The following is a 21,814-nucleotide window of genomic DNA, read 5'->3' as shown; positions in this document are numbered from 1 at the left end:
AGCAACTAGTGTCCGTGGTTCAAGTACCTACTAAGTTTGTAAGCAATCTTGACATAGAACACAAGCATTCAAACTTTTGTAGGCCTTCAGATCTCATCTAGTATAATTTGAGGGGTTGTTGATAACACAGTGATATAAACCATGTGGCGTGAAGTCAGGGAGAGTCCCAGGGCAACACTTCACAGAATCAGTAAACACACTTGGACTTCAGCCCTCCCATGCTCACTTCTTCACAGAAGCCAGATGCTTGTCATGAAAGTATTTTACTTCCTCTGAGGGAGAATATACAAGTGTTTGTTTACTCATAGTCGTTTATCTTATCTACATAATATTTAGTAGGTTTTTCACTCACTTGAAGTGTCATGTTGCCTACAACATGTAATGTGTTTACTTAACGATGTGTGGCTGAACAGGCAACGAAGGGATAGAAGTCCTTGTTTTACACCAGAAAGTTGGGAGAAGTTTCAGTTGCGTTACTACTGAGGTTCTACTTTATTTTCTATTGCATGGCTGCATCATTCAGTCTTGGAATCTGAGGTTATTTGCAGGCCCACATATGAAAGTACACTGCATCTGTTTTTCTCCGTTAATTATACTAAAACTAAGTCAGTTATGTTTTCAAGGAAGGAAGAAAGAAAACGAAAAGTTTCATGTACAGTGAGCCTGCTCTGTTTTTAGGTGTGTAATGGTGTTCCAGACTGCCCAGACTCCTCATTAGGGTCGCTCGGAGACCCCACAGACGAGCAGGGCTGTAAAACCTGGAGCTCCTGGGGCCCTTGGAGTCCTTGCAGCACCACCTGTGGGACGGGCTTCATGAGCCGGGAGAGATCATGCCCTCCAGGGGACCCGCTGCACCACTGCCGGGGTCAGGACATCCAGAGGCAGGAGTGTTTCAATACCACCTGTCCTGGTAAGGACATACACAGAAACTGTAACACACACGTTTGGGAATGCTTTCAGGAAACGTGAGATTCCTATAATTTTGGAACAAGAGGGTTTATTTTTCATAGAAGGCTGGAGGAAAAACTGACGACAAAAATAGAAGCATAAAGGAAAGTCACAGACGCACACATGTCAAAAAGTCTGACTTGTCTTCTGTTCTGGTTCAGCGACTAACCGGAAGGTTGGTGGTTCGATCCCAGGCTCCTCCGCTCTGCATGTCAAATATCCTTGGGCAAGATGCTCTCCGATGCATCCATCAGAGTGTGAATGTGTATGAATGTTAGATAGTAAGCACTTAACAACTTAGAAAACATGCTTGTGTGAATGGGTGTGATTGGGTGAATGAATTAGTTGTATAAAGTGCTTTGAGTGCTCAGATAGAGTAGAAAAACGCTATATAAGAACCGGTCCATTTACCATTCACCATCTTCTCTACAGTTGATGGTCGATGGCTGCCGTGGGGGAGCTGGTCAAACTGTTCCAGTGGTTGTGGTGGAGTTCAGGTCAGAAACAGAGCATGCACACCTCCTCTCTATGGAGGACAGGACTGTTCCCAGCTCCCAGGACCATCTAATCTGTCCATGGAGACCAGTAAGCAGTTTGTAAAGATGAATGTTTTATTGAGCAAAAGTCAAGTATTTTGTTTACGATGGTTTTATTACTTATTATAAAAGTAATTACTGCCCAGAGATGGCTTGTGCTCTCAGAGAGCTTCGCAAACATGTAAAATGTAAAATTTAAAATCAATATTTTTGGAACTCCAAAAATCCCGTATATAAATATGAATAAATATTCCAAGTATAAAAAACGTAGATCTTCTCGAGTGTTGATGGAAGTTGTTTTTATTGCTGATGATGGTGGTTGCTTTATATCCAAATCTGGGCTATTTAAACCAGAAAGGAAGTAATCAGAGTCCAGACTTTCACAATAAGACTCATGGTCAGCTCAGACTTATAAATACTTAAATGCCATGAACTGGTAGTAAATGAGGGAAAGCTAAGGACAATAAGAGATAAATTGGTAAAAAGGAAAGAAAAACGGTACCACGTCCAGTTCTAAAATGAGGAGATTTCCTGTATTCATTTTTGTCTTTCCCTTTTTTTATACCAGGGTGTTTACCCTCGTTACTTTAACCTGCATAACGAAACAGATAACATACGAGAATTTTCGACACTTTTCATTTAGTTACACAGCTTTTCTTACAGTAGGACTTCCTGCTCTGTCTCTGTGCCTCACTGTAGAACCATGTCTGAATGATGGATGTGACAACACCAGCTGTCCCACAGGCTTGGTTAGACACAGCTGTGCTCCCTGCCCACTGTCCTGTGCCCACATCAGCAGTGAGTCCACCTGTGATCCCAGCGCACCCTGCTTCTCAGGTCGGTGCATCCCAGGACACGTGTGGAATGTCCTGTGTGATAAATAAAATGTGGCTTCTTCACCAGTTTAGATTTCAGTCACAAGCTTTTTTCGCTCTAACGTATCAATACTTTCAGGATGCTGGTGCCCAGAGGGGCAGGTGATGAGCCACACACAGCAGTGTGTGTCACCAGAGGAGTGTGTGTGTGAGGTGGCGGGTGTGCGCTACTGGCCGGGCCAGCAGATCAAAGTGGACTGTGAGGTTTGTGTGTGCGAGACAGGAAGGCCACAGAGGTGTCAGCCCAACCCTGACTGCTCCAGTGAGTCGCTGTAGTCAAATCCACAGCTGACGTGTACACACAGACTGCTGTGAAGTCTGAGGAATCTGTTTTGTCACACTTGTAGTCCACTGTGGATGGTCATCATGGTCTGAGTGGGGAGAGTGCTTGGGGCCGTGTGGTGTGCAGAGCGTTCAGTGGTCCTTCCGCAGCCCAAACAACCCCCCCAAACATGGAGATGGTAGGACGTGCAGAGGAATTTACAGGAAGGCTCGCCGGTAAGTCTCCTCCTGCTTTCATTGGTTAGAAACTGTGTACTTTTTCAAGACTTTCAGCACTCGGACCTTTTCCAAACATGGTCACTCTCCATGGGATTGCAATCGTCTGACGTGCGCCTCTGTGAGAATTCATCATTCTTCAACGTGAGCTCAGCAGATGTGCTATCAAGCATTATAAATATTTTGATGAAGAGGTTTTGAACTGCACTAATCACCACTTAATGCCCAAAAAGTAGTCAAAAAATGTATTTAGTTTACTAGACTGCGTGTGTAGCTCATGAGGTCATCCACCAATCAGCTAGATACATGTAACCTTTTCAAAGTTCAAAAAACGGGCGTCAAGGATGAAAGTCCAGTGTTTGCTTTTCTGTCCGGTGTGCTCACTTCTTAGTGTTGGCAGAGTGCAGCAATCCACCAGCTGTTCATGATTATGTCCAAGTAAGAAAAGATGATTAATGTGGGAATAATGTGTCAGTTACTCTGTAATGTGCTGCCACATTGGAACAGGTGCAGGTCGTGAGCGTTATAAAAGTAGCAGCTAAAATATTGTGCACCCTGATCCAAGAATGGAAATGTCTCCCTATATATGGGAATCCAACCGTGTGCCAAGCATTTCTCCCCTGCTGTGAGGAAGTATTTTCTATCAGCTCTGGCTTTGAGGTTAAAAACATGATCGAATCATGATGTCCATCCACCAACGTCTCTGCTGGGTTTCTTTGAAAGAAAATGTCTGTCTTTGTGTCTGTATTACAATCCCACTGTCGGCGTGTGTGTCTGTGTGTGTGCGTGCAGGTGTCAGACAGCCCCCTGTGAGGAGTGTGAGTATCACGGTCAGTCCCACACAGTGGGCGACAGATGGCGGTCAGACCAGTGTCAGCTATGCCGCTGTCTTCCCAACCTCACAGTGCAGTGCTCCCCCTACTGTCCATACGCTGCCACTGGCTGCCCTCAGGTGAGAGGATGTGTGTGGCTGTTGTTCATTTTTGTTGGCAAAAGCTACTAAAAATATTTCCACATTAGTCTTATTGTTATGTTTTAAATGTTGTTCACCTGTCGCCACTTTAGTGTCGTCTACAGACTTTACTGATTAGTGTAACCAATGTTCTTCTTAAGTTTGTGTCCATGTTTTGTGGAACTATAATGGACATTGGCACATTTGTGTATGTGACTGTGTGTAAATGTGTGTTTGTATCTTATTCCATGGAAACACTTGTAGTCATCTCCTGCCTCTGCAACCTTTTCTTGCCTCCACGTAGCTGTGCGTCGTGGCAACTCGAGATGAATGCTTTTTGTTTGTGCAGGGCCAAAGTCTGGTGCCTGGAGAGGGAGACAGGTGTTGCTACTGCCAAGGTAAAATCTGAACAGTTGTTCTCCTGTTTACGCTGATTAAGTTCTTTCCACTTTAATGGTGGTTGAACTTAAACACGAGGAACTGCCCTCCATACTCACTAATGTAGCATCCAAATGTCAGATGACGTAGGGACTAATAATGATAAATGTTAGACGCCGTAATCTCACTTGTGGTGTTTGGAGAGAGAGCATTATTTTTATTTCTTTTTATTAGAAAAAAAACGTCACTCCTGACACGATCGACAGCACAGAAATGTTGTAAAAATGATTTTTAAAGATCTGTTTAAGAAACGTGACGAAGACGGTGCAGCAGTTTATGAGTCAGAAAATCATCCCACAGATTTTATTTTTTAATTTATATGGAGTCAAAAAGTGAACGAGTGCTCTGTGCAGAATCAACCAATTTGTTAGTTTATAGTGTTGCATTCTGGGTAAGTGCTATAATTGGACTGGTAACAAATAATGGCCATGCATTACTTAAAAAAATGACATTAAGATGAAGTTGGGACCCTTGTAGAAACATCATCTGCTGAATGGACCTGTAAGTGAACATCTGGCCAGCAATAAAATTGCATTACTTAGACGACTGTCTCTTGTTTATGGTAGACAATCTTGTGTTAATGAATATTCTCTTACCACTGTTTGTATTCTACACCTGCTAGGTGAAAATGACACAATACTTACAACAATTGGTCCTGTCACTGTGACCTCCAAGCCAGCACAGGTCACTACACCCCTGATTCCCACATACCCTCTTCCTCCTGGAGGTAGGTGCCTTCCTCTACCTGTTGTTAGATATTTAAAGGTTGATCCTGAGACGATCCAGGAGAGCCAGTTTACTTTTATTAATGTTGCTCAGAAATGGTCTGCAGTTCACCCAGAGGCTCAGCTGAGGGCACCCATGAGACATTTACACCTCTTAGAAGACAAACATGTTCGCTTTTGCAAACTCAGTACCAACAGTATGTGTGACCTGAAATAAAAATGAAACGTTTAAGCCGACAGATTTTTCCCATGTTACTGCTTTGGAGTCAGAAGCAATTGATGCTAAGTTATCAGCTAAAGCTACACTGGTTAGCAAGCAGACACATACCTTTGTAACGAGCCTCAGTCAACAAAACTGGAGCACTTCCCTACATAAGATGCCTTTATAAGTTAAAAGTATCAGTATCATTATTGGTATCGCTGTTTTTCTGTATTGCATCCATACCAAATCTGCAGTATGGCACTGCTCTAGCAGCCATCGCCTGCCTCTAACCCTGACAGCACAGGTGTTATGAAGAGGAAAACTAAGCGCTTTGTTGAATACACCAGAAACAGGTGTCTGCTTCTGCATGATCACTGCTGCTATCGCTCATGTCATTGGCTCAACTGTATAGAAATATATTGCTATACAGTTGTAACCCATGAACTTTAATGGAAACTATAAGCTTACATTGTTATACCTGGACAATCTCACGAACAAGTCGGTGAAGTCTTTATAATCTGAGGTGCATCTGTTTTAAATCATGCAAACTTTGTTTATCCTTGTTCCTGTTTAGAGGAATGCTGGTCTCCCCTGGGTGTCCAGTCTCTTCCTGCCTCAAGTTTCAGTGCCTCTTCACAGCAGGCCGGTCACCCCCCTGATGCAGCTCGTCTGCATGCGTGGGACCCTCACAGTGACCTCCAGGTACTCCACACATAATCAGACCCCTGAGCATGTCCACCATCATCCTCTTTTTTCCTTAGACTTCTCATAAATGACAAATGATGCTATTTAGCTATTTATCTTAAAATTCTTCCTGCAGGGCTGGAGTCCAGAACCAGAGGAGTATAAGGACCTACCACAGCGGAGGCCTGACAGCTACACCGGCAACACACAGAGTCCCTACATACAGATAGACCTGCTAAAGCCATACAACATCACTGGTAAACAGGCACACAGTTTACATGCAGTACATGCTGCTTCAGTGTTTTGTGCACTTAGTTTCGTCGCTGTGCTATCCTACAGGTGTGTTGACCCAGGGTGGAGGTGTGTTTGGCACATTTGTGTCCAGCTTCTTCCTCCAGTTCAGCCGGGATGGAAATCAGTGGTACACTCACAAGGAGCTGGTCACTGATGCCCCACCCAGAGCCAAGGTGCAGCAGCAAACCAAAGCGCTTTACTTTAAAGGCTTTATTATTTTTCTTAGTGATTGTTCTCCTCCCAGGTTTTTCTCGGTAATCACGATGATCGAGGAGTGACGGAGAGCAGACTGGACAGGATCGTGTCGGCTCAGTTTGTCCGCCTCTTGCCCCATGACTTCCAGAATGGCATCTATCTTCGCCTTGAGATCATGGGCTGTGGCGATGGTTGGTGGAAAGGATGCTGGTCTTACATACTGGGTTTGTGTGTGTGATTCTAAAATGCAGGCTTTACTTTCATCACCAGGTTCTCGCTGGTTAACATCACCCAGTCCTCCCTCACCAGTCTCCCCAGCAGGTGGCTGCAGAGAGAAAGAGTTCCAATGTGAGAACGGTCGCTGCGTGCCAGCAGGTCCTCTGGGCGTAGTCTGCGATGGCGTCAATGATTGCGGGGACAGTTCGGACGAGACCCACTGTGGTGAGCTGTCCACACCACAGCTCATAGTTTGCTCTTTAATATTTTAGAATAAACATAGACATTCTTACTGAGCACAACTACTCACTGTGTGCAGGTACGCAGCCTTCCACTACAGCCACCAGTCCACGTAGCTGCCCTGCTGGTCAGTTCTCCTGCCCCCCACCAGGGGGCTGCATTGAGGCATGGAAGCGTTGTGATGGAAATCCCCACTGTCCCAGAGGAGAGGATGAAAGTGGATGCCACCCTCATGACAACATTACCGCCCAGTAAGACACGAGGACGCGGATCTTTTTTGTTTAACGTAGAAGCATTGCAGTTGTTTTTAATTCCTCTTCAATACGATCACTACTGTGCAGGCCGTACACACCCCCGCCTGCCCCGCTGAGGACTCCATCTATGGCTGCTGTCACACATCCTGCTGTAAGCCAGTGCATTCATTTAAGTCCCATTATTTGCATTTGGATTTGAGATGTTAAAATACGTACAGCATGAACAGAAACAGTGCTTCATACTCTGATCTTGTCTCTGCAGGACGGTGGCCCGGGATATCACGGTGAGGTTTGTTTTCAGCTGTGTGATTGTTTTTCTTCATTTCTTATGAAGGCTGAATGACTGTAAGGATCATCATATATCACTGTGGCGAGGCGGGGCCTGCGATGCTGCTGCAGGTGAGATAGAGGCACCTGCACAGCATCTGCAATCACGCCTCGGCACTGTAAAAGGCTGCGCTGTTGTCATTGGTTGTTGTTGGTATGTGAGCTGCAGCCGAGGTGTTTAAGTGTACAGCAACCATTAATAAAGATGCTGCAAAGCATGCAAACATCACTGGGTCTGTCGTGGTTTTATCACAATCACAGGTATCTGCTCCTCTCCGCTTGGACTGGAGGATGGGAGAATCCATTACGGTCAGCTCACCTCGTCCTCCCATCGGGAGAACAACCCTGCCGATGCCGGGCGGCTGAATATAGTCCCAAACATGTGAGACGCTTGTCAAGCCTGAAACAGATCAAACTTCTGTCTTTCAGTGTTAGCACATTGGGTCTTAAGTAAACTTTCAAGTTCTTGTTAACGCTGGAAGGGGAGATGACAAAAGAGAGGTCATCTCCGTGTCATACCATCTTTTGTGCTCACAGCCAGGTGATGGAGCCCGGTTGGAGCCCGTTACCTACAGACCCTCAGCCGTATTTTCAGGTGGATTTCTTGGAGCCCATGTGGGTGTCAGGCGTGGTGACACAGGGCACTGAGCGAATGTGGGGTTCCCTCACCAAATACCGCCTGGCGTTTGCCCTGCACAGCAGCCTTTTCACAGACTTTACTGAGAATGGGAAGCCCGATGGCCCTGCTAAGGTATACTTAACACATTTAAACAGTACCATTAATTATAATTTCAGCACTGTAAAACATGATTACATATTTTTATATGTAATAAAGTGTCTTCTCTGTTGCTGTGCAGGTGTTTGAGGTACGGATGGTGGGCAGGACCCCCGTGACCCGCTGGCTCGGTCGGCTGGTCAGAGCTCGCTACGTGCGCATCATGCCTGCAGAGTACAGGCACACGTTTTACCTGCGCGTGGAGATCCTCGGCTGCCGAGGAGGTCAGGGCATAAACCAAATTATGATAATTATTCCTAATGTTGGCTGTACAACCTTCTCTTACCAGGTTATACTGTTTCTCTTCTTCTGCTTTTGCAGATGAGCTGGTGACCCCCAGCAGTGTGACAACATCTCCCTCTGGTGGTGGGAAAGTGACAGTGCAGCGCTGTGAACCTGGTCAGTTTTTCTGCCAGCACAGTGACGAGTGCATCTCTGTGTCTTTGCTCTGTGATGGTCGACCAGACTGCAAGGATCATTCTGATGAGATCGGCTGTGGTACGGACAGCTTTGATTTTCTGCTCTCTTTAGCTTTCAAAAATCAGCAGTAAACAAAAAAACTGTGAAGGCCCTTCCTGCACCCACGCTCACTTTCACTTTCTCATTTCTCATTGTCAGTTTAGCTCATGTGGTTTTATTTTCTTCATCGTTTTTAGGTACAGCTCCAACAAGAGGCTTTCCAGGTCTGCAAAACCAGACCAGCTCTACAGGGAGACCAGCTATCCATGGTGACCACACAACAGGTGCCCCAGGCCTACATACCACCAGGTCTCAGGGCGGACTTCCTGGAGTGCCAACATCAGGAGTCACAGAACCTACTCGATCGCAGAAGATCACAACTGCTGGTAAGTGCGAGTCTACATGTGCTGCTGTGTGACCGATGATGCAGCAGTGGATGAGATCCTGCAGGTAATGTAGGAGAGAAGTGAGAGGAATCGAGAATTAAATCTTTTCCAAATTCAGCTTTCGAATTGACTCTAAGATCTTAACGCTTGTTTTTAAGACATTGCATGAACTAGCTGATCTCCTAACCTCGTATTCTCCCCCAAGATCCTTGAGGTCTGCAGACCAAATGCTTTTGGTTGTCCCAAGGTCCAGACTAGAACACAGAGGAGACCGGGCGTTTGCTGTAACATTGCCATTGCATATCAGATCCTGCCCAACACTGGATACTTTTAAAATCCGTCTAAAGACCCATTTTTATTCTCTGGCTTTTGCTTCATCATGAGTTTGTTACCATTATTCTTTTTATTCTCTTCTAAAACACTGTTCTATTTTTCTTTTATGTCTTCTGCTTTGTCCATTTTATTGTACAGTACTTTGGTCAAAACTTGTTGTTTTTATATCTATATAAATAAATTTGAACTTGAACTACATTTAACCTCAGAGGTCACTGCAGGTCATCCTGGGCTGCATCTCAGCACGCGGTTCGACTCCGGTACGCCTGGTCTTCGATCCACAAAAGGTTGGAAGCTATGCTGTTAGCATTTATGCTAAAACCGCGTCTCTTTACAAGAGACTGTAACCTCTGTGCTCTACTGACTGCCAGCCCCAGTGATCACCACCAGCCCGCGTGATACCGGCTCACCCAGAGTGATTTGCGTGCAGGGCCAGTTTGCGTGCGGATCGTTTGGTTGTGTCGACTCAGCACAAGTGTGCGATGGGATACGGCACTGTTTGGACGGGTCAGACGAGCAGCACTGTGGTGCGCATGAGTAACTTTACAAACACCGTGGACGTAGAGTTGGAGGAGTTATACATCCACATTCACTAAATGTTTTTCATTTTTATCGACTGTGTCAGGCACCACAGCCAGGCCGGCAGTGACTCCGCAGCGGCCCACGGTGCCCAGCCCGTGCTCTCCCAAGCAGTTCTCCTGTGACAGTGGGGAGTGTGTTCACCTGGACCGCAGGTGTGATCTGCAGAAGGACTGCGTAGATGGATCTGATGAAAAAGACTGTGGTAGGCCACACGTGCACCTTACAGTGGTGATGTGACCCAACAGTGAATATTTTTAAGGTTCCCTCTGGTCTCCTTTCTTCCAGTGGACTGCGTCATGTCCCCGTGGACAGCGTGGAGCGCCTGCAGTGTGTCATGTGGTCTTGGCTCCTTGTTCCGGCAGAGGGACATGTTAAGGGAAGCTCTGCCCGGAGGAGCTTGTAGCGGGGATCCATTTGACAGTCGAGCCTGCTTTCCTCAAGCGTGTCCAGGTCTGCCTTCGACCTCCATAATGAGATGCGTGTTTGCCTATTATCCAGTAATAGTTAATGCAACGGCAGCCTTTCTCCTGTTGTAGTTAATGGTCACTGGTCAGAGTGGACAGAGTGGTCGGAATGTGACGCCCGCTGTGGAGGAGGAGTCAGGCAGAGGAACCGGACCTGCTCGGCGCCGCCCCCTAAGAACGGTGGACGGGACTGCGAGGGGATGACCAGGCAGAGCCAGAGCTGCAACAGCCAGCCCTGCACCAAAGACACGGACACACAGACAGGTCATTGAGATGCAACCAGCCTGAAATGACCGGATCTTCTGATCACCTGCTTGAAACAATAAAAGCATTTGAAATGTCTGCACTGTTATTTAAATGACAGGTTGTGTCCGTGGCATGGTGGTGGTAACAGAGGAAGACTGTCAGGCCGGGAGAGTCGATCCCTGTCCTCCTACTTGCTCACATCTCAGCCTGGACAGAAACTGCACTGCTGAGTGCATTTCGGGTAGGATGCACAGTAGATTTGACTCGAGGCCAGCGTTGGCTTTGCACAGTGCGCAAAGAAATTTCAGTGGTCTTCTAGCCTTTGAGCACAGAGGTTCTGAACATTAATTATGTGTTATTGTGCAAGATTTATCCAAATGTAGCTGACACAGTGATTAAGGCATGAATGATGTCTTTCTCCAGGCTGTCGTTGTCCCTACGGGCTGTACCTTCAACAGGGACGATGTGTGAATTCGAGCCAGTGCGTCTGTCACTGGGATGGCCAAACACTGCATCCGGGACAGGTGGTCCCCAGGGACCAGTGTACCACGTGGTAAGACCCACGCTCAGCTCTTTGTGCCTGGAACAAAAGATGATACTAAATAAACACATCAGTCCAAATTCAGGTTTCTGTTGAATTATGGATTTGTTTGTGTTTGTAATAAAATAGTGAGAATCATAATGAGCAGCACTGGCAGCATCGTTTGCACTGGTTTGTGAGGAATTGCTCACATCTGATTGTTTTATTTATTTTTAACAGGGACAGTGTACAGCAATACACAGTTAGCCGCAGCTAATTTTCAGCCACCTATAAATGCAACAACAAACAAACTGATTAATAATCAACCTTTTTAGCTCATGTTTAAAAATACTTTATGTATTCTCGATCAAATTGCTTATTCTTACAGTAAGTGCAGAGATGGGCAAGTGACATGTGACAGATCCAGCTGTGTTGCAACCTGTCACTGGTCAGCCTGGTCGTCATGGTCACCTTGTGATGTAACCTGTGGTCTGGGGCTACAACAACGTTACAGGTAAGCTTGTTTAGTTTAATATATGCTTTAAAGCAGCTCAGTCTGTCCCAGGACCTGCCTGCAAACTCTTGCCTCATGAGGACGGGCATCGCTGAGCACCAGGAGGAACCCAGGATCCACTAACAGTGGGTCCAAGCATCCTGGTACTTAATGGCCGTTTGCTAGCATGTAGACGTCTGTGTGTCCCTCTGTGGATATCGTTCACTGACCCACCACCAAACTGATCACGCTGAACGATGTTACAGTCAGCAAACAATGAAGAAGGTGAAGCTGAAAAGCACAGGGCGCCAATTCTGATGATCTATGTCGGGTTACGAAGTGTTGGGCAGTGAGCACAGGGCCCACTAAAGGACGTCAACCTCCAGGCTAACTTCATGAAGGTTTCCCTCACGCCACCAGTGGTGACACTGATCCTCTCTGAGCACAAAGCCACTGAAAAATCAGTCAACAAAGATCAGGAGGGAAACCACTCCTGTTTGGAGGAGTTGTTGGTTTCATTATCACAGCAAAGCAGCTGAAACAACAACCCCTCTGCTACTTACCTGACACATCAATGGCCCACAAGTTTAACTGACTTGATGCTGTCCTCTGATTAAAAAGCCTTCCTTTCATGTTTCGACACTGTGTAACACTAACCGCCTGCTTCTGGGATCATACCGTATATTTCTGATGTGAAACATATTACCAGTGTTCAGTTTGTTGGTTGTAAATGCTTATATGTATAATTTATCATTTCTGTATCACTTACTGTTTGGATGTTTGTTTCCTCGCATACTTTAAATAGATTGTGAGGAGTGTTTATGCTCTGTGTCCTCAGGTCTCTTCCAGCAGGAGCAGTCAGAGGTCAGCCCTGTCCAGGAGACTCGTCTGAAGCTCAGAGCTGCTCCAGCACATGCTTCCCTGGTATATTACACTCACAGCCTTTACTACTTCTAGACTAGACTATTGCAATTCTCTGTACATGGGCCTCCTCCAGCGTTTTTCAGTTAGTTCAAAATGCCACAGCACGCCTCTTAACTGGCACCAGAAGGCATGAGCACATCACCCCAGTTCTAGGCAATCTACACTGGCTCCCTGTTAAATACCGTATCGTGTTTAAAATCCTTCTGTATACTTTGAACATTTTTAATACCTTGGCGCCCAGTTACCTAACAGACCTTCTCGACGTGCATAGCCCCAACAGAGCGCTCAGATCCTCTAACCAACTGATCTTACTGCAACCAAGGCCCCGACGAAAGACAGGAGGCACCGAGCGTTTGCAATTGCTGCACCTAAACTCTGGAATAATCTTCCAATCGATGTGCGCATGTCAGAATCCATTCAATCATTTAAATCACGCTTAAAAACTCACCTGTTCCATCCAGCTTTTGAATTAGTTTGGACTTCCTCCCAGTCTGCAGTTGTGCTGTCACTGTAACTGTAACTGGTTTACAACTGTTTTTGTTGCTATTTGTTGTAATCCGCTTTGCTGCCTTGTGTGAAGCACTTTGCTGAACACTGTCCTTTTTAAATGTGCAATAGAAATAAATATTGATCTATTGACACGTCCGACACACAGCATGTTACGGTGATTATTGTTGTGTTTTGGGTTTTTATGAGAGAATACAGCTAAGAGCTCAAATTTCTTTTGCACAGAAGTTTAAGTTGTTCTTGTGTAAGTTAGACGAGTTCAAATCAAGCATCGCTGTTCTGTCCACACGTGTGTAAATCTGTTCTGAGCAACACAATGCTAAAGGTGATGTAATCCTGCAGCTCAGGAGGGAGTGCAGGTCATCTACTAATTGGAAAGTTGATGCTTTTAATCCCTGGCTGCTCCAGTCTGCATGCAAATGTCCTTGGGCAACTTAGTAACCCCAGGCTGCTCTGTGATGCATCCATCATAGTGTGGCTGTGATAGAAAGTGACCTCTACTCAGGTGCAGTGGAAAGCACTGAATGAGTCCATTACATTACTTTCCCTCCTCTTGTTGTGCAGCGCTACCAGGTGGGACATGGAGTAAGTGGACCGGCTGGTCAGAGTGCAGTAAAACGTGTTTCAATCACGTAGATGATGTGGGGGTGAGGCGACGATTCCGCAGCTGCACGCCGTTTAACCGCACGCAGCCCGCCTGCGATGGAGACAGTGAGGAGCAGGAGCCGTGCAACACTGAGCACTGCCCGGGTATGACACATGTAGACACACAAAGACAGGATAGATGGCATCATTCCTGGAAAAAGAGAAAAATGAAAGGCCGTAAAGCTGATGTGTTCTTCTAGTGCCCGGTGGCTGGTCAGCCTGGTCGGCCTGGTCTCAGTGTTCGTCCAGGTGTGACTCTGGTGTCCAGACAAGAGAGCGGTTGTGTAATTCCCCCACACCACAGCATGGAGGTAAAAGCTGTTCTGGGCCTCACATTCAGACACGCGACTGCAACTCTCAGCCCTGCTCAGGTACCGTGTTTGTCCCTGTTACGTTTCGCCACCCCGTCCGCTGAATATCACGTACAAGTCTTGTTGCACTCCTGTCCTCGCAGGCGTGTGTCCAGAGGGCATGACGTATATGACGGTACGAGAGTGCGAGGCTCAAGGGGGCGCGTGTCCACGGGTGTGCTTGGACATGACCTCCACAGAGGTACAGTGTGCCACCACCTGTTACGACGGCTGCTACTGCGCCCCAGGCTTCTACCTGCTCAACAGCAGCTGCGTGCCCCTGGCACAGTGCCCGTGTTACCACCAGGGGGAGATGTACCCAGCTGGCGCCACCCTACCTGTTGATGCCTGTAATAACTGGTACCTCTCTTTACTCGTGCATCGCATTAAAGAGGAAGATCAAACTGTAGCTCTAACCTTCCATAAATACAGTAATCTATGTGTGAAATCACTTGTCCTTACACTGTGTGTCAAACAGCACATGCACCGATGGAGAAATGCAGTGTGGGACAGCTCCCTGCCCCGGTGAGTGAAAAAGAAACGTGCTGTTGCTGTCTCCCTCTGTCTCTGTGTTTTCTTGCTTAATGGTTTGTGTCTGCCACTTTATTTTCCTTTGTCGTCTCTCGTGTGTGCGTCTGTGTTTCTCAGTGGACTGTGGCTGGAGCAGCTGGACACAGTGGAGTGCCTGCAGCCGGACGTGTGACGTTGGTGTGAGGAGGAGGTATCGTTCAGGAACCGATCCTCCTCCTGCGTTCGGTGGTCGTCCCTGCAAAGGAGACAGGGTTGGGATTGATACCTGCAGCATTGAGCCCTGCTTCGGTGAGAACGACTGAATTAGAAGAAAATATACACTAGTGGTCAAAAGGTTTAGAACAGCCCGATTTTTCAGTTATTCATTACAATTCAAGTCATCCAAGTCCAATGAACAGCTTGAAATGCTACAAAGGTAAGTGTTGAACTGCCAGAGGTAAAAGAAAAAGGTAAGGTTACCCAAAACTGGAAAATAACATACAAGTTAAAATTATACAAAGAGGCCTTTTTCAGGGAACACAGCATGGTTAACAGTTTAAAGCTGCTCTGCAGCAGTGGAGGCTGAGCAGGCCTTGAAAGCTGAGCAGCATCAGCTGAACAGTATTGTACTGCAGAAAGTAGAGTGTTGCTACAGAAATGGCAAGAAAACGGTGATTAACAATGGAAGAGAGACAGACCAACATAACACTTATAAATGCAGGTCTGTGCTACAGAGAGACTGCAAAGAAAGTCAAGATGTCAGTGAGTCCAGTTTCCTTCAGCATCAAAGGCTCAGAAGCTGACAGGAAGAGATCTGCAGACAAAGACACGAGTGAGCCAGAGGACAAGTTTCAAGCAGCTTAATAGTGGTCGTAGTAAGAAAGAGAAGACTTTGAGCTGCAGGTTTGACAGGACGAGTTGCAGCAAGAAAGCCAGACGTCAGAATAAGACAAAGAGGCTTGCCTGGGCCATGAAACACTGCCACTGGACTACTGAAGACTGGAAGAAGGTATCATTGACTGATGGATCAACATGCAGGATCCATGCTTTCATTTCACAGTGCAATCAGACATCAAACTGCATCATTTTCAATAAAAAGCTGGAAAAATTGTGGTGTTCTGAAACTTTTGACCAATAATGTATATGTTCTAAAATTTGAAAAAAAAACTGAAATGAAACCTTTTAAGATGAAAAACTTTAAGCTGTGATTCGTCTGAAGGTTTAAAGGAGCCGTGGAGTCCATGGTCAGAGTGTTCAGTGACGTGTGGAGGAGGATACAGGACTCGAACCCGCGGACCCATACGGATTCACGGCACCACGCAGCAGTTCAGCACCTGCAACCTGCAGCCTTGTGGTAACACAGGAACAGCCTACATCATAATAATAACACAACGCTGGTGTCTGTGTGGATGCAGCGGCTGCAACAAGTGTCTGTGATGGAGGAAGAGAGGCTCCGGTGATCTTCTCAGCTGTTCTCACTCTCCCTTGAGATCCGATACAGTGCATTTACCATACAGACAGTGATGCAGCTGCTCAGGACGCTCTTTCCATTACATCACACAGTCATGGTTAGACTCACTCTGAGTAGCTACAATCCTACAGTCTCAGCCTATTTGCACACTTTGTTTGGTCTTTGTTTATTCACAAGCAGAAGTCACTACTGCTGACATCGTTCACCTTTCTGCAGCTACTTCTCACAAGAACCGAGCGAGGTCCACTTCCCACAACAAACCCACAGAGTTAGCACGAGTCACTTGCAGGTGTTTCTCGAGTTTGTGACTCGTGTGATTTGAGTTGCTACAATCTGATGACTTGTTTAAACTTTATTGTAACTTATGTCTAGTATGGCAGCATGGCACACAGTGCAAAAGCATTTAACCTCTTCTTCATTTCTTAATTTTTTGCATATTTGTGACACTTAAATGTTTAAATTTCATTCAGTATTGGACATACCAGAGGAAATAGAAAATGCAGTATTTAAATGATTATTTCAGAGCCATCCAAACCCAGCTGCCAAGGCGTCCGTTTCGTATTTACTCAGGAGATCTTTGCCTAACTTTAAAATCGTTCTGAATTATTTGTCACAAATATGCAACATCTGAGACATCAGAAAGGGCTAAATACTGTGTCGTGGCACTGTATGGCGTTTCCTTTTATCTGTTGGTGCTGATACAGTTTGGTAACAGAGCCCTGAGTCACATCGCTCATGGGTTGAATTTCCATGGCTGTTGTGTTAAAACTCAGATATTATGACAGTTACATTCTAATTCATACGCTCACCGTTTCGCCCACTTTTCATCCCTTCAAACTGGTGTTTTTGGTTATGCTGTAGGGGTTTTTACTGGTCTTTTCTCTGACTCTGTTGCTGTGCTAGATGAAGGGAAGAAGTGTCCTCCGGGCCAGGAGTGGATGCAGTGTATGATGGGAGCAGTGTCGTGCATGGACCTCACATTGGATCTCAGCAGGAACTGTACTCCGGGATGCCGGTGTCCACAAGGGACTGTCCAGCAGGTGAATGGGTGACAGGAATACACACACACATAAACAGATGGTTTGGGTACGACCTCTTTGCTCACGGGCTCCTACGTTCCCAGGACGGTGTGTGTGTGAGCGAGTCTGACTGTCGCTGTGATGTAGGCGGAGAGCAGTACAACCCGGGAGACACCGTGCCCTTAGACTGCAGTAACTGGTAAGTAAAGCTGGCTTGCTTCAGCAGATATATGAGCCGTGACAAACTGTGGAGATATAAAGTGGATTAAACACAAATGTGTGTCAAATATTTCAGTACCTGTGAAGGAGGAAGGCTGGTGACCTGTTCCCGTTTTAGCTGCAATGGTATGTATTTACAGTGCGATGATGTCTTTTGTCTTTTATAACGTGATTTACACTGATTTTGCCTGATTTTACCGCACAAACCAAACAGTTGATGGCCAGTGGTCAGCATGGACTCCCTGGGGTCATTGTTCGGTGTCTTGTGGAGCAGGCCTTCAGTCTCGGTACCGGTTCTGCTCCAGCCCCCGGCCCTCTGGCAGTGGCCTGCCTTGTACGGGCCCTCACCATGAGGACCAAGTCTGCATCATCGCCCCGTGTGACCGTGGGTTACTTTTCTGTCCCTGTGCATTGACTAATAGTCTGAGCAAACGTGAAGTTTAATTTGTCTGGCTTTGAATCAGTTACTAGGAAAGTGACGCCTCCCTGTCGTACAGTAGGATGCAGTAAACTCACAGTAAAGTGTCCACACTGGCACTTTAAAGTTTTGAAGGGGTTCTTGTATTTATGTTGATCTGCTCAGCTTACTAACCTTTATTTGCTCTCTTCATGTTTTTTAATGTGATGCGTTGGCTTTTTCCAGGTGATGGTGGCTGGGGTCAGTGGAGTCATTGGACGGAGTGTACCAAGTCTTGTGGTGGGGGGGTCCGAAGCAGAAGGAGAAATTGTGACAGTCCCAGTCCAGAGGGGGAGGGGAATTACTGTGAGGGGCTGGGAAGTAAAGTCACATCCTGTAACACCGAGCACTGTCCAGGTGCGTTTGTATTACTAGCATGTGCTGTCTGCTAACTACACTGAGTACAGCGCTAGATTCTGTATTACTGAGGGTTGTCATTCCTCAGTGGCTCACTATGGGATTGGCCTGTCTGCTGATCACAACGACCATGTCGGGCAGAGCCACGTACCATTAAGTGGCTGCGACGCAGGCATTGTTCAAACGCCTCTTTGTGCTTCAAGCATATCTTGACCTGCAATATAGGCTAGCTATTATAGCTGTCCATAGATATGAGTGCTAACGCTAACTTGTCTGTCATTGTTACTTGGCTTCATCCTGACCTTGAGTCTTCGCCATGCACCGTGGTGTTCTACCACTTAGCTGTACGCTGAGATGGTTTCTTTTTACGATTATGCACATCAGCCGACATCTTCTTTGCTGTAGTTAGCATACAAGCTAACACAGACAGTCCTCCTGAGATATACTGAGTAGAAACACACACCAGGTTTACTTGTGTTGCCTAAGGCTAGAACATGCCCAGCTCACGATTGAAGGCGTTGGTTTATGTGGGCACTGGATGAGGATGACAATGAGGTCAGACCCCAGAGAAATCTTCATCCTCTACGCTGAGGCTGCCGAGCCTAACAATGAACGGTTCCTGGTGTGCACCAGCACCTGTTCCCAGCATAGATAGAATATGTATTTAGTTCAAAATTCCCAAACAAATCAAGCCCCGGCCAGCCCCCGTAAGCCCACCAGGCCAGGAGGGGAGGGTGGGCTGGCCATGGAATGACCGAACTCTACAGCAGCTCCACTGGGACAGTTCTTGTAGCCTGTCGGTCAGCAGGTCAGAAAGAAGATGCTACCCTGGCAATCTCCTTCGTTCCCACAGGTGAAAAAGCTGCATGGTCCCCATTCATCAGCCCACATGCTACATTCCTAAGTGTGTTGCACATGATAACCTCCTCCCACTTTTGACTTTGCCCTATGTTAGCTCTTTTGGTGGAGTAAATATCTCAGAAGATACAAATTCAGGAGGAGGTTTGATTTTCAGAGCGTGTGTCACGTCCTTTGGCGGCCCGCCTCTGAGCCCTCAGAGCTTTTGTACGTTGCACCAAAGTGGTCATAGCAAGGCATTTGTTTAGCTACGTATTTAGACCGCTGGCTAATTCTAATTTGGTCAGACCAAGAAACTACAACACAAGGATCTGTTGTCCTTGAAGCATCTTACCATACTAAGGCTTCATCATAAACACAAAAGTGTTTCTCTAGGAGAACTTTAAGTCGTGTGTTCTCAGAGTGAGATGTCTCACAGCCCACCTTGTTGGGTCAAAGGGCGACGAGGTGCTTATCTTAAATAATAACTGCGAAGTAATGCAAACTCAAGTGTGATTGGATCAGCCCAGCGTGGTCGTGCATGAGACACATCCCTCTAAGGAATACGCAGGGAGATGCTTCCTATATTAGCCATCTCAATCATGCTACTCTGAGAACCAGGGTTATGTAAGTAACCCAAAGTCCTGTATGCTTGTGTTTTCAGTGGCACCATGTTCCCAGGTCCCAGGAACAGTGTTCAGCAGCTGTGGGCCATCCTGCCCTCGCTCCTGTGATGACCTTACTGTGAGTATCACTAGTGTGACTCCTGTCTGTCACTCGATGTATTTCATGCTTCTTATCCACAACCAGGTTCTGGAGGGTGTCATCAAAACAAGCTCAGTCCTCCCTCTCCTCAGCACCTCTTCCAGGTTTTCCAGGGTGATGCTGAGGTGAAATAATTTATCAACCATGCCCTGGGTCATGGTGGGAACTGCCTCATGAAAGTTCTCCTCCTGTTTAAGCCTTTGAAAAAAAACATTCTGCCACTTGTATCTACAGTCTTATCCTTTCAGCCACTACCCACAGTATTGTACTGATAACTAAGTCCTTAACAGACTGGTACCAATCCACCTGTCAGCCTCCCACTTTGATCTGGTTCCACAGAGTGGACATCCACCCTTTTCTGACTTATGTCAGACGTGGATGTGCTTATTCTCACACTCATTACTGGGGATTAATAAAAGTCCTAATTCCCCCCCCCCCTCTCTCTCAGCACTGTGAGTGGCACTGTGAGCCAGGATGCTACTGTACAGAGGGAAAAGTCATGTCTGCTAATGGGACCGTCTGTTTAGAGAAGGAAGATTGTCCCTGCCTGGACCTTAACACCGGACGACGACTGGAACCTGGAGACACCATTGAAGCCATTGATGGATGCAACAACTGGTCAGAATTATACAAACACAAGAAGCACACGTAAAACACATGTAAAACACATGTAAAACACATGTAAAACACATTAGGATACACAAAGATAACCAGTTAGAAAGGAAACCTGAAGATCCTTCTGTTCCTTTGTTCTTTAGCACCTGCGAAGGTGGGAAATTCAACTGTACTCGAAACCCTTGTCCAGGTAAGTAAAGCCAGCTTTCAGTTTCAGTCAGATCATCTTAATAGTGTTAATATGTAGGACGATGTAGACAATGGCTATGTCTTGTAGTGGGTATAAAATAGCACAGATAGTTGTTACATCCAATTTAGTGTCAGGTGGCTGGTGTGAGTGGTCAGAGTGGACCCCCTGCTCCAGGACCTGTGGAGCAGAGTCGGTGACCCGATACAGAAGCTGCAGCTGTCCTGAGCCAGAGGCCGGAGGAGAGCCGTGCTCTGGTGAGCAGGAACTGCACAGTGGGGTTGGAGTTCAGATCCACAGGCAGCCCTGCCCTGTCGTTACTTTCTGTCCAGGTGAGATGATAATGTCTCATGGAAAGACACATTCGCACAGTTTGTAAATGTTCTGGATGCGTGTGGCTGAAACTACTTGCCTTTGGGCTGAAGGTCAGAGGTCAGAGGTCACGTTTTCTGAAAATCTTGTGAATGCGATGACTCAAGATGGAAGTCAGCTAGGATTTTTGATTTTATAGCATTTATACAGATTTCTGTGTCATGCTGAAAAATGACCTACTGTTATTGCACTTTTCTCTCTCACTGAGATATTACAGTTTTGTTTTGCTACTGTTGTTAATCACTGTGCATTTGTCTCTTACTTATAGCCTCGACCGTTTCAAATATTTTCAAATATTAATATTTTAATTTGTGTCGGTTTTCTTTTTGGTTTTCTGGTTCCAGCTACAGATTCTCAGTTACATCAGAGTAGTTGTACCTCTTCTTCTTCTCATTGCCGTACTGTGTCTTTAGTTCATGGCTCGTGGAGTCCCTGGTCCATGTGGTCAGAGTGCGATGGATGCACAGGATCGTCGACTCGGACCAGAGAGTGTAACAGTCCTCCTGCTAGATTCGGCGGTCTGCCGTGTCTGGGAGAGGGGAGGCAGAGCCGCCCTTGCAGTGAAAATCTCACCATCTGCTCAGGTTAGCATAGCTGTGGGTTTCATTCACTTTGACCGTAGAACTGCATAAACACTGTTCCACTTTTAAAAAACGATGTGGATGGTAATTCTATTCAAACCTTGTTCTCAGACTGTGGTGGAGGCCAGGAAGAATGGCCTTGTGGGAAGCCCTGTCCTCGCTCCTGTTCAGATCTCCATGGTGACACAGAGTGCTTGGACTCCCCCGAGTGTAACGCGACCTGTGGTTGTCCTGGTGACACGGTGCTGCAGGACGGAGTGTGTGTGGTGAGACAGGAGTGTCGCTGCAAATACCACGACAGCTCTGCTAATGGTTTGATCCTAATTTTGCTAACTTGTAAATATCAGCGTGTTAGA

At 46.4% G+C, this 21,814-nt stretch overlaps 1 protein-coding gene across 1 annotated transcript in view; it reads left to right on the top strand.

The window, feature by feature from the left end:
• The window catches only part of sspo (SCO-spondin), a 98,343-nt gene that overhangs the window by 31,801 nt on the left and 44,728 nt on the right, over window positions 1–21,814 (top strand). Inside the window, exons 35-81 of the mRNA XM_080306443.1 lie at window positions 679–910; window positions 1,381–1,533; window positions 2,184–2,321; window positions 2,439–2,621; window positions 2,707–2,857; window positions 3,650–3,809; window positions 4,159–4,207; window positions 4,870–4,974; window positions 5,749–5,876; window positions 5,995–6,115; window positions 6,198–6,325; window positions 6,397–6,538; window positions 6,618–6,788; window positions 6,883–7,054; window positions 7,145–7,208; window positions 7,320–7,341; window positions 7,646–7,766; window positions 7,922–8,135; window positions 8,242–8,383; window positions 8,481–8,657; window positions 8,816–9,004; window positions 9,559–9,624; window positions 9,709–9,864; window positions 9,963–10,121; window positions 10,205–10,369; window positions 10,456–10,647; window positions 10,748–10,870; window positions 11,053–11,182; window positions 11,538–11,663; window positions 12,481–12,566; window positions 13,638–13,823; window positions 13,919–14,089; window positions 14,173–14,428; window positions 14,547–14,593; window positions 14,717–14,887; window positions 15,798–15,932; window positions 16,953–17,089; window positions 17,173–17,267; window positions 17,364–17,413; window positions 17,502–17,672; window positions 17,931–18,101; window positions 19,603–19,682; window positions 20,152–20,321; window positions 20,462–20,508; window positions 20,637–20,837; window positions 21,291–21,461; window positions 21,570–21,770. Of these exons, the coding sequence (XP_080162569.1) occupies window positions 679–910; window positions 1,381–1,533; window positions 2,184–2,321; window positions 2,439–2,621; window positions 2,707–2,857; window positions 3,650–3,809; window positions 4,159–4,207; window positions 4,870–4,974; window positions 5,749–5,876; window positions 5,995–6,115; window positions 6,198–6,325; window positions 6,397–6,538; window positions 6,618–6,788; window positions 6,883–7,054; window positions 7,145–7,208; window positions 7,320–7,341; window positions 7,646–7,766; window positions 7,922–8,135; window positions 8,242–8,383; window positions 8,481–8,657; window positions 8,816–9,004; window positions 9,559–9,624; window positions 9,709–9,864; window positions 9,963–10,121; window positions 10,205–10,369; window positions 10,456–10,647; window positions 10,748–10,870; window positions 11,053–11,182; window positions 11,538–11,663; window positions 12,481–12,566; window positions 13,638–13,823; window positions 13,919–14,089; window positions 14,173–14,428; window positions 14,547–14,593; window positions 14,717–14,887; window positions 15,798–15,932; window positions 16,953–17,089; window positions 17,173–17,267; window positions 17,364–17,413; window positions 17,502–17,672; window positions 17,931–18,101; window positions 19,603–19,682; window positions 20,152–20,321; window positions 20,462–20,508; window positions 20,637–20,837; window positions 21,291–21,461; window positions 21,570–21,770 (6,625 nt within the window). The remainder of the gene's footprint in view (window positions 1–678; window positions 911–1,380; window positions 1,534–2,183; window positions 2,322–2,438; window positions 2,622–2,706; window positions 2,858–3,649; window positions 3,810–4,158; window positions 4,208–4,869; window positions 4,975–5,748; window positions 5,877–5,994; window positions 6,116–6,197; window positions 6,326–6,396; window positions 6,539–6,617; window positions 6,789–6,882; window positions 7,055–7,144; window positions 7,209–7,319; window positions 7,342–7,645; window positions 7,767–7,921; window positions 8,136–8,241; window positions 8,384–8,480; window positions 8,658–8,815; window positions 9,005–9,558; window positions 9,625–9,708; window positions 9,865–9,962; window positions 10,122–10,204; window positions 10,370–10,455; window positions 10,648–10,747; window positions 10,871–11,052; window positions 11,183–11,537; window positions 11,664–12,480; window positions 12,567–13,637; window positions 13,824–13,918; window positions 14,090–14,172; window positions 14,429–14,546; window positions 14,594–14,716; window positions 14,888–15,797; window positions 15,933–16,952; window positions 17,090–17,172; window positions 17,268–17,363; window positions 17,414–17,501; window positions 17,673–17,930; window positions 18,102–19,602; window positions 19,683–20,151; window positions 20,322–20,461; window positions 20,509–20,636; window positions 20,838–21,290; window positions 21,462–21,569; window positions 21,771–21,814) is intronic.

This window comes from Astatotilapia calliptera, chromosome 9, assembly GCF_964374335.1.
Source record: "Astatotilapia calliptera chromosome 9, fAstCal68.1, whole genome shotgun sequence".
Lineage (NCBI taxonomy): Eukaryota > Metazoa > Chordata > Actinopteri > Cichliformes > Cichlidae > Astatotilapia > Astatotilapia calliptera.
The sequence above is the reverse complement of the archived record's forward strand: the minus strand, read 5'-3'. Positions and strand labels throughout refer to the sequence as shown.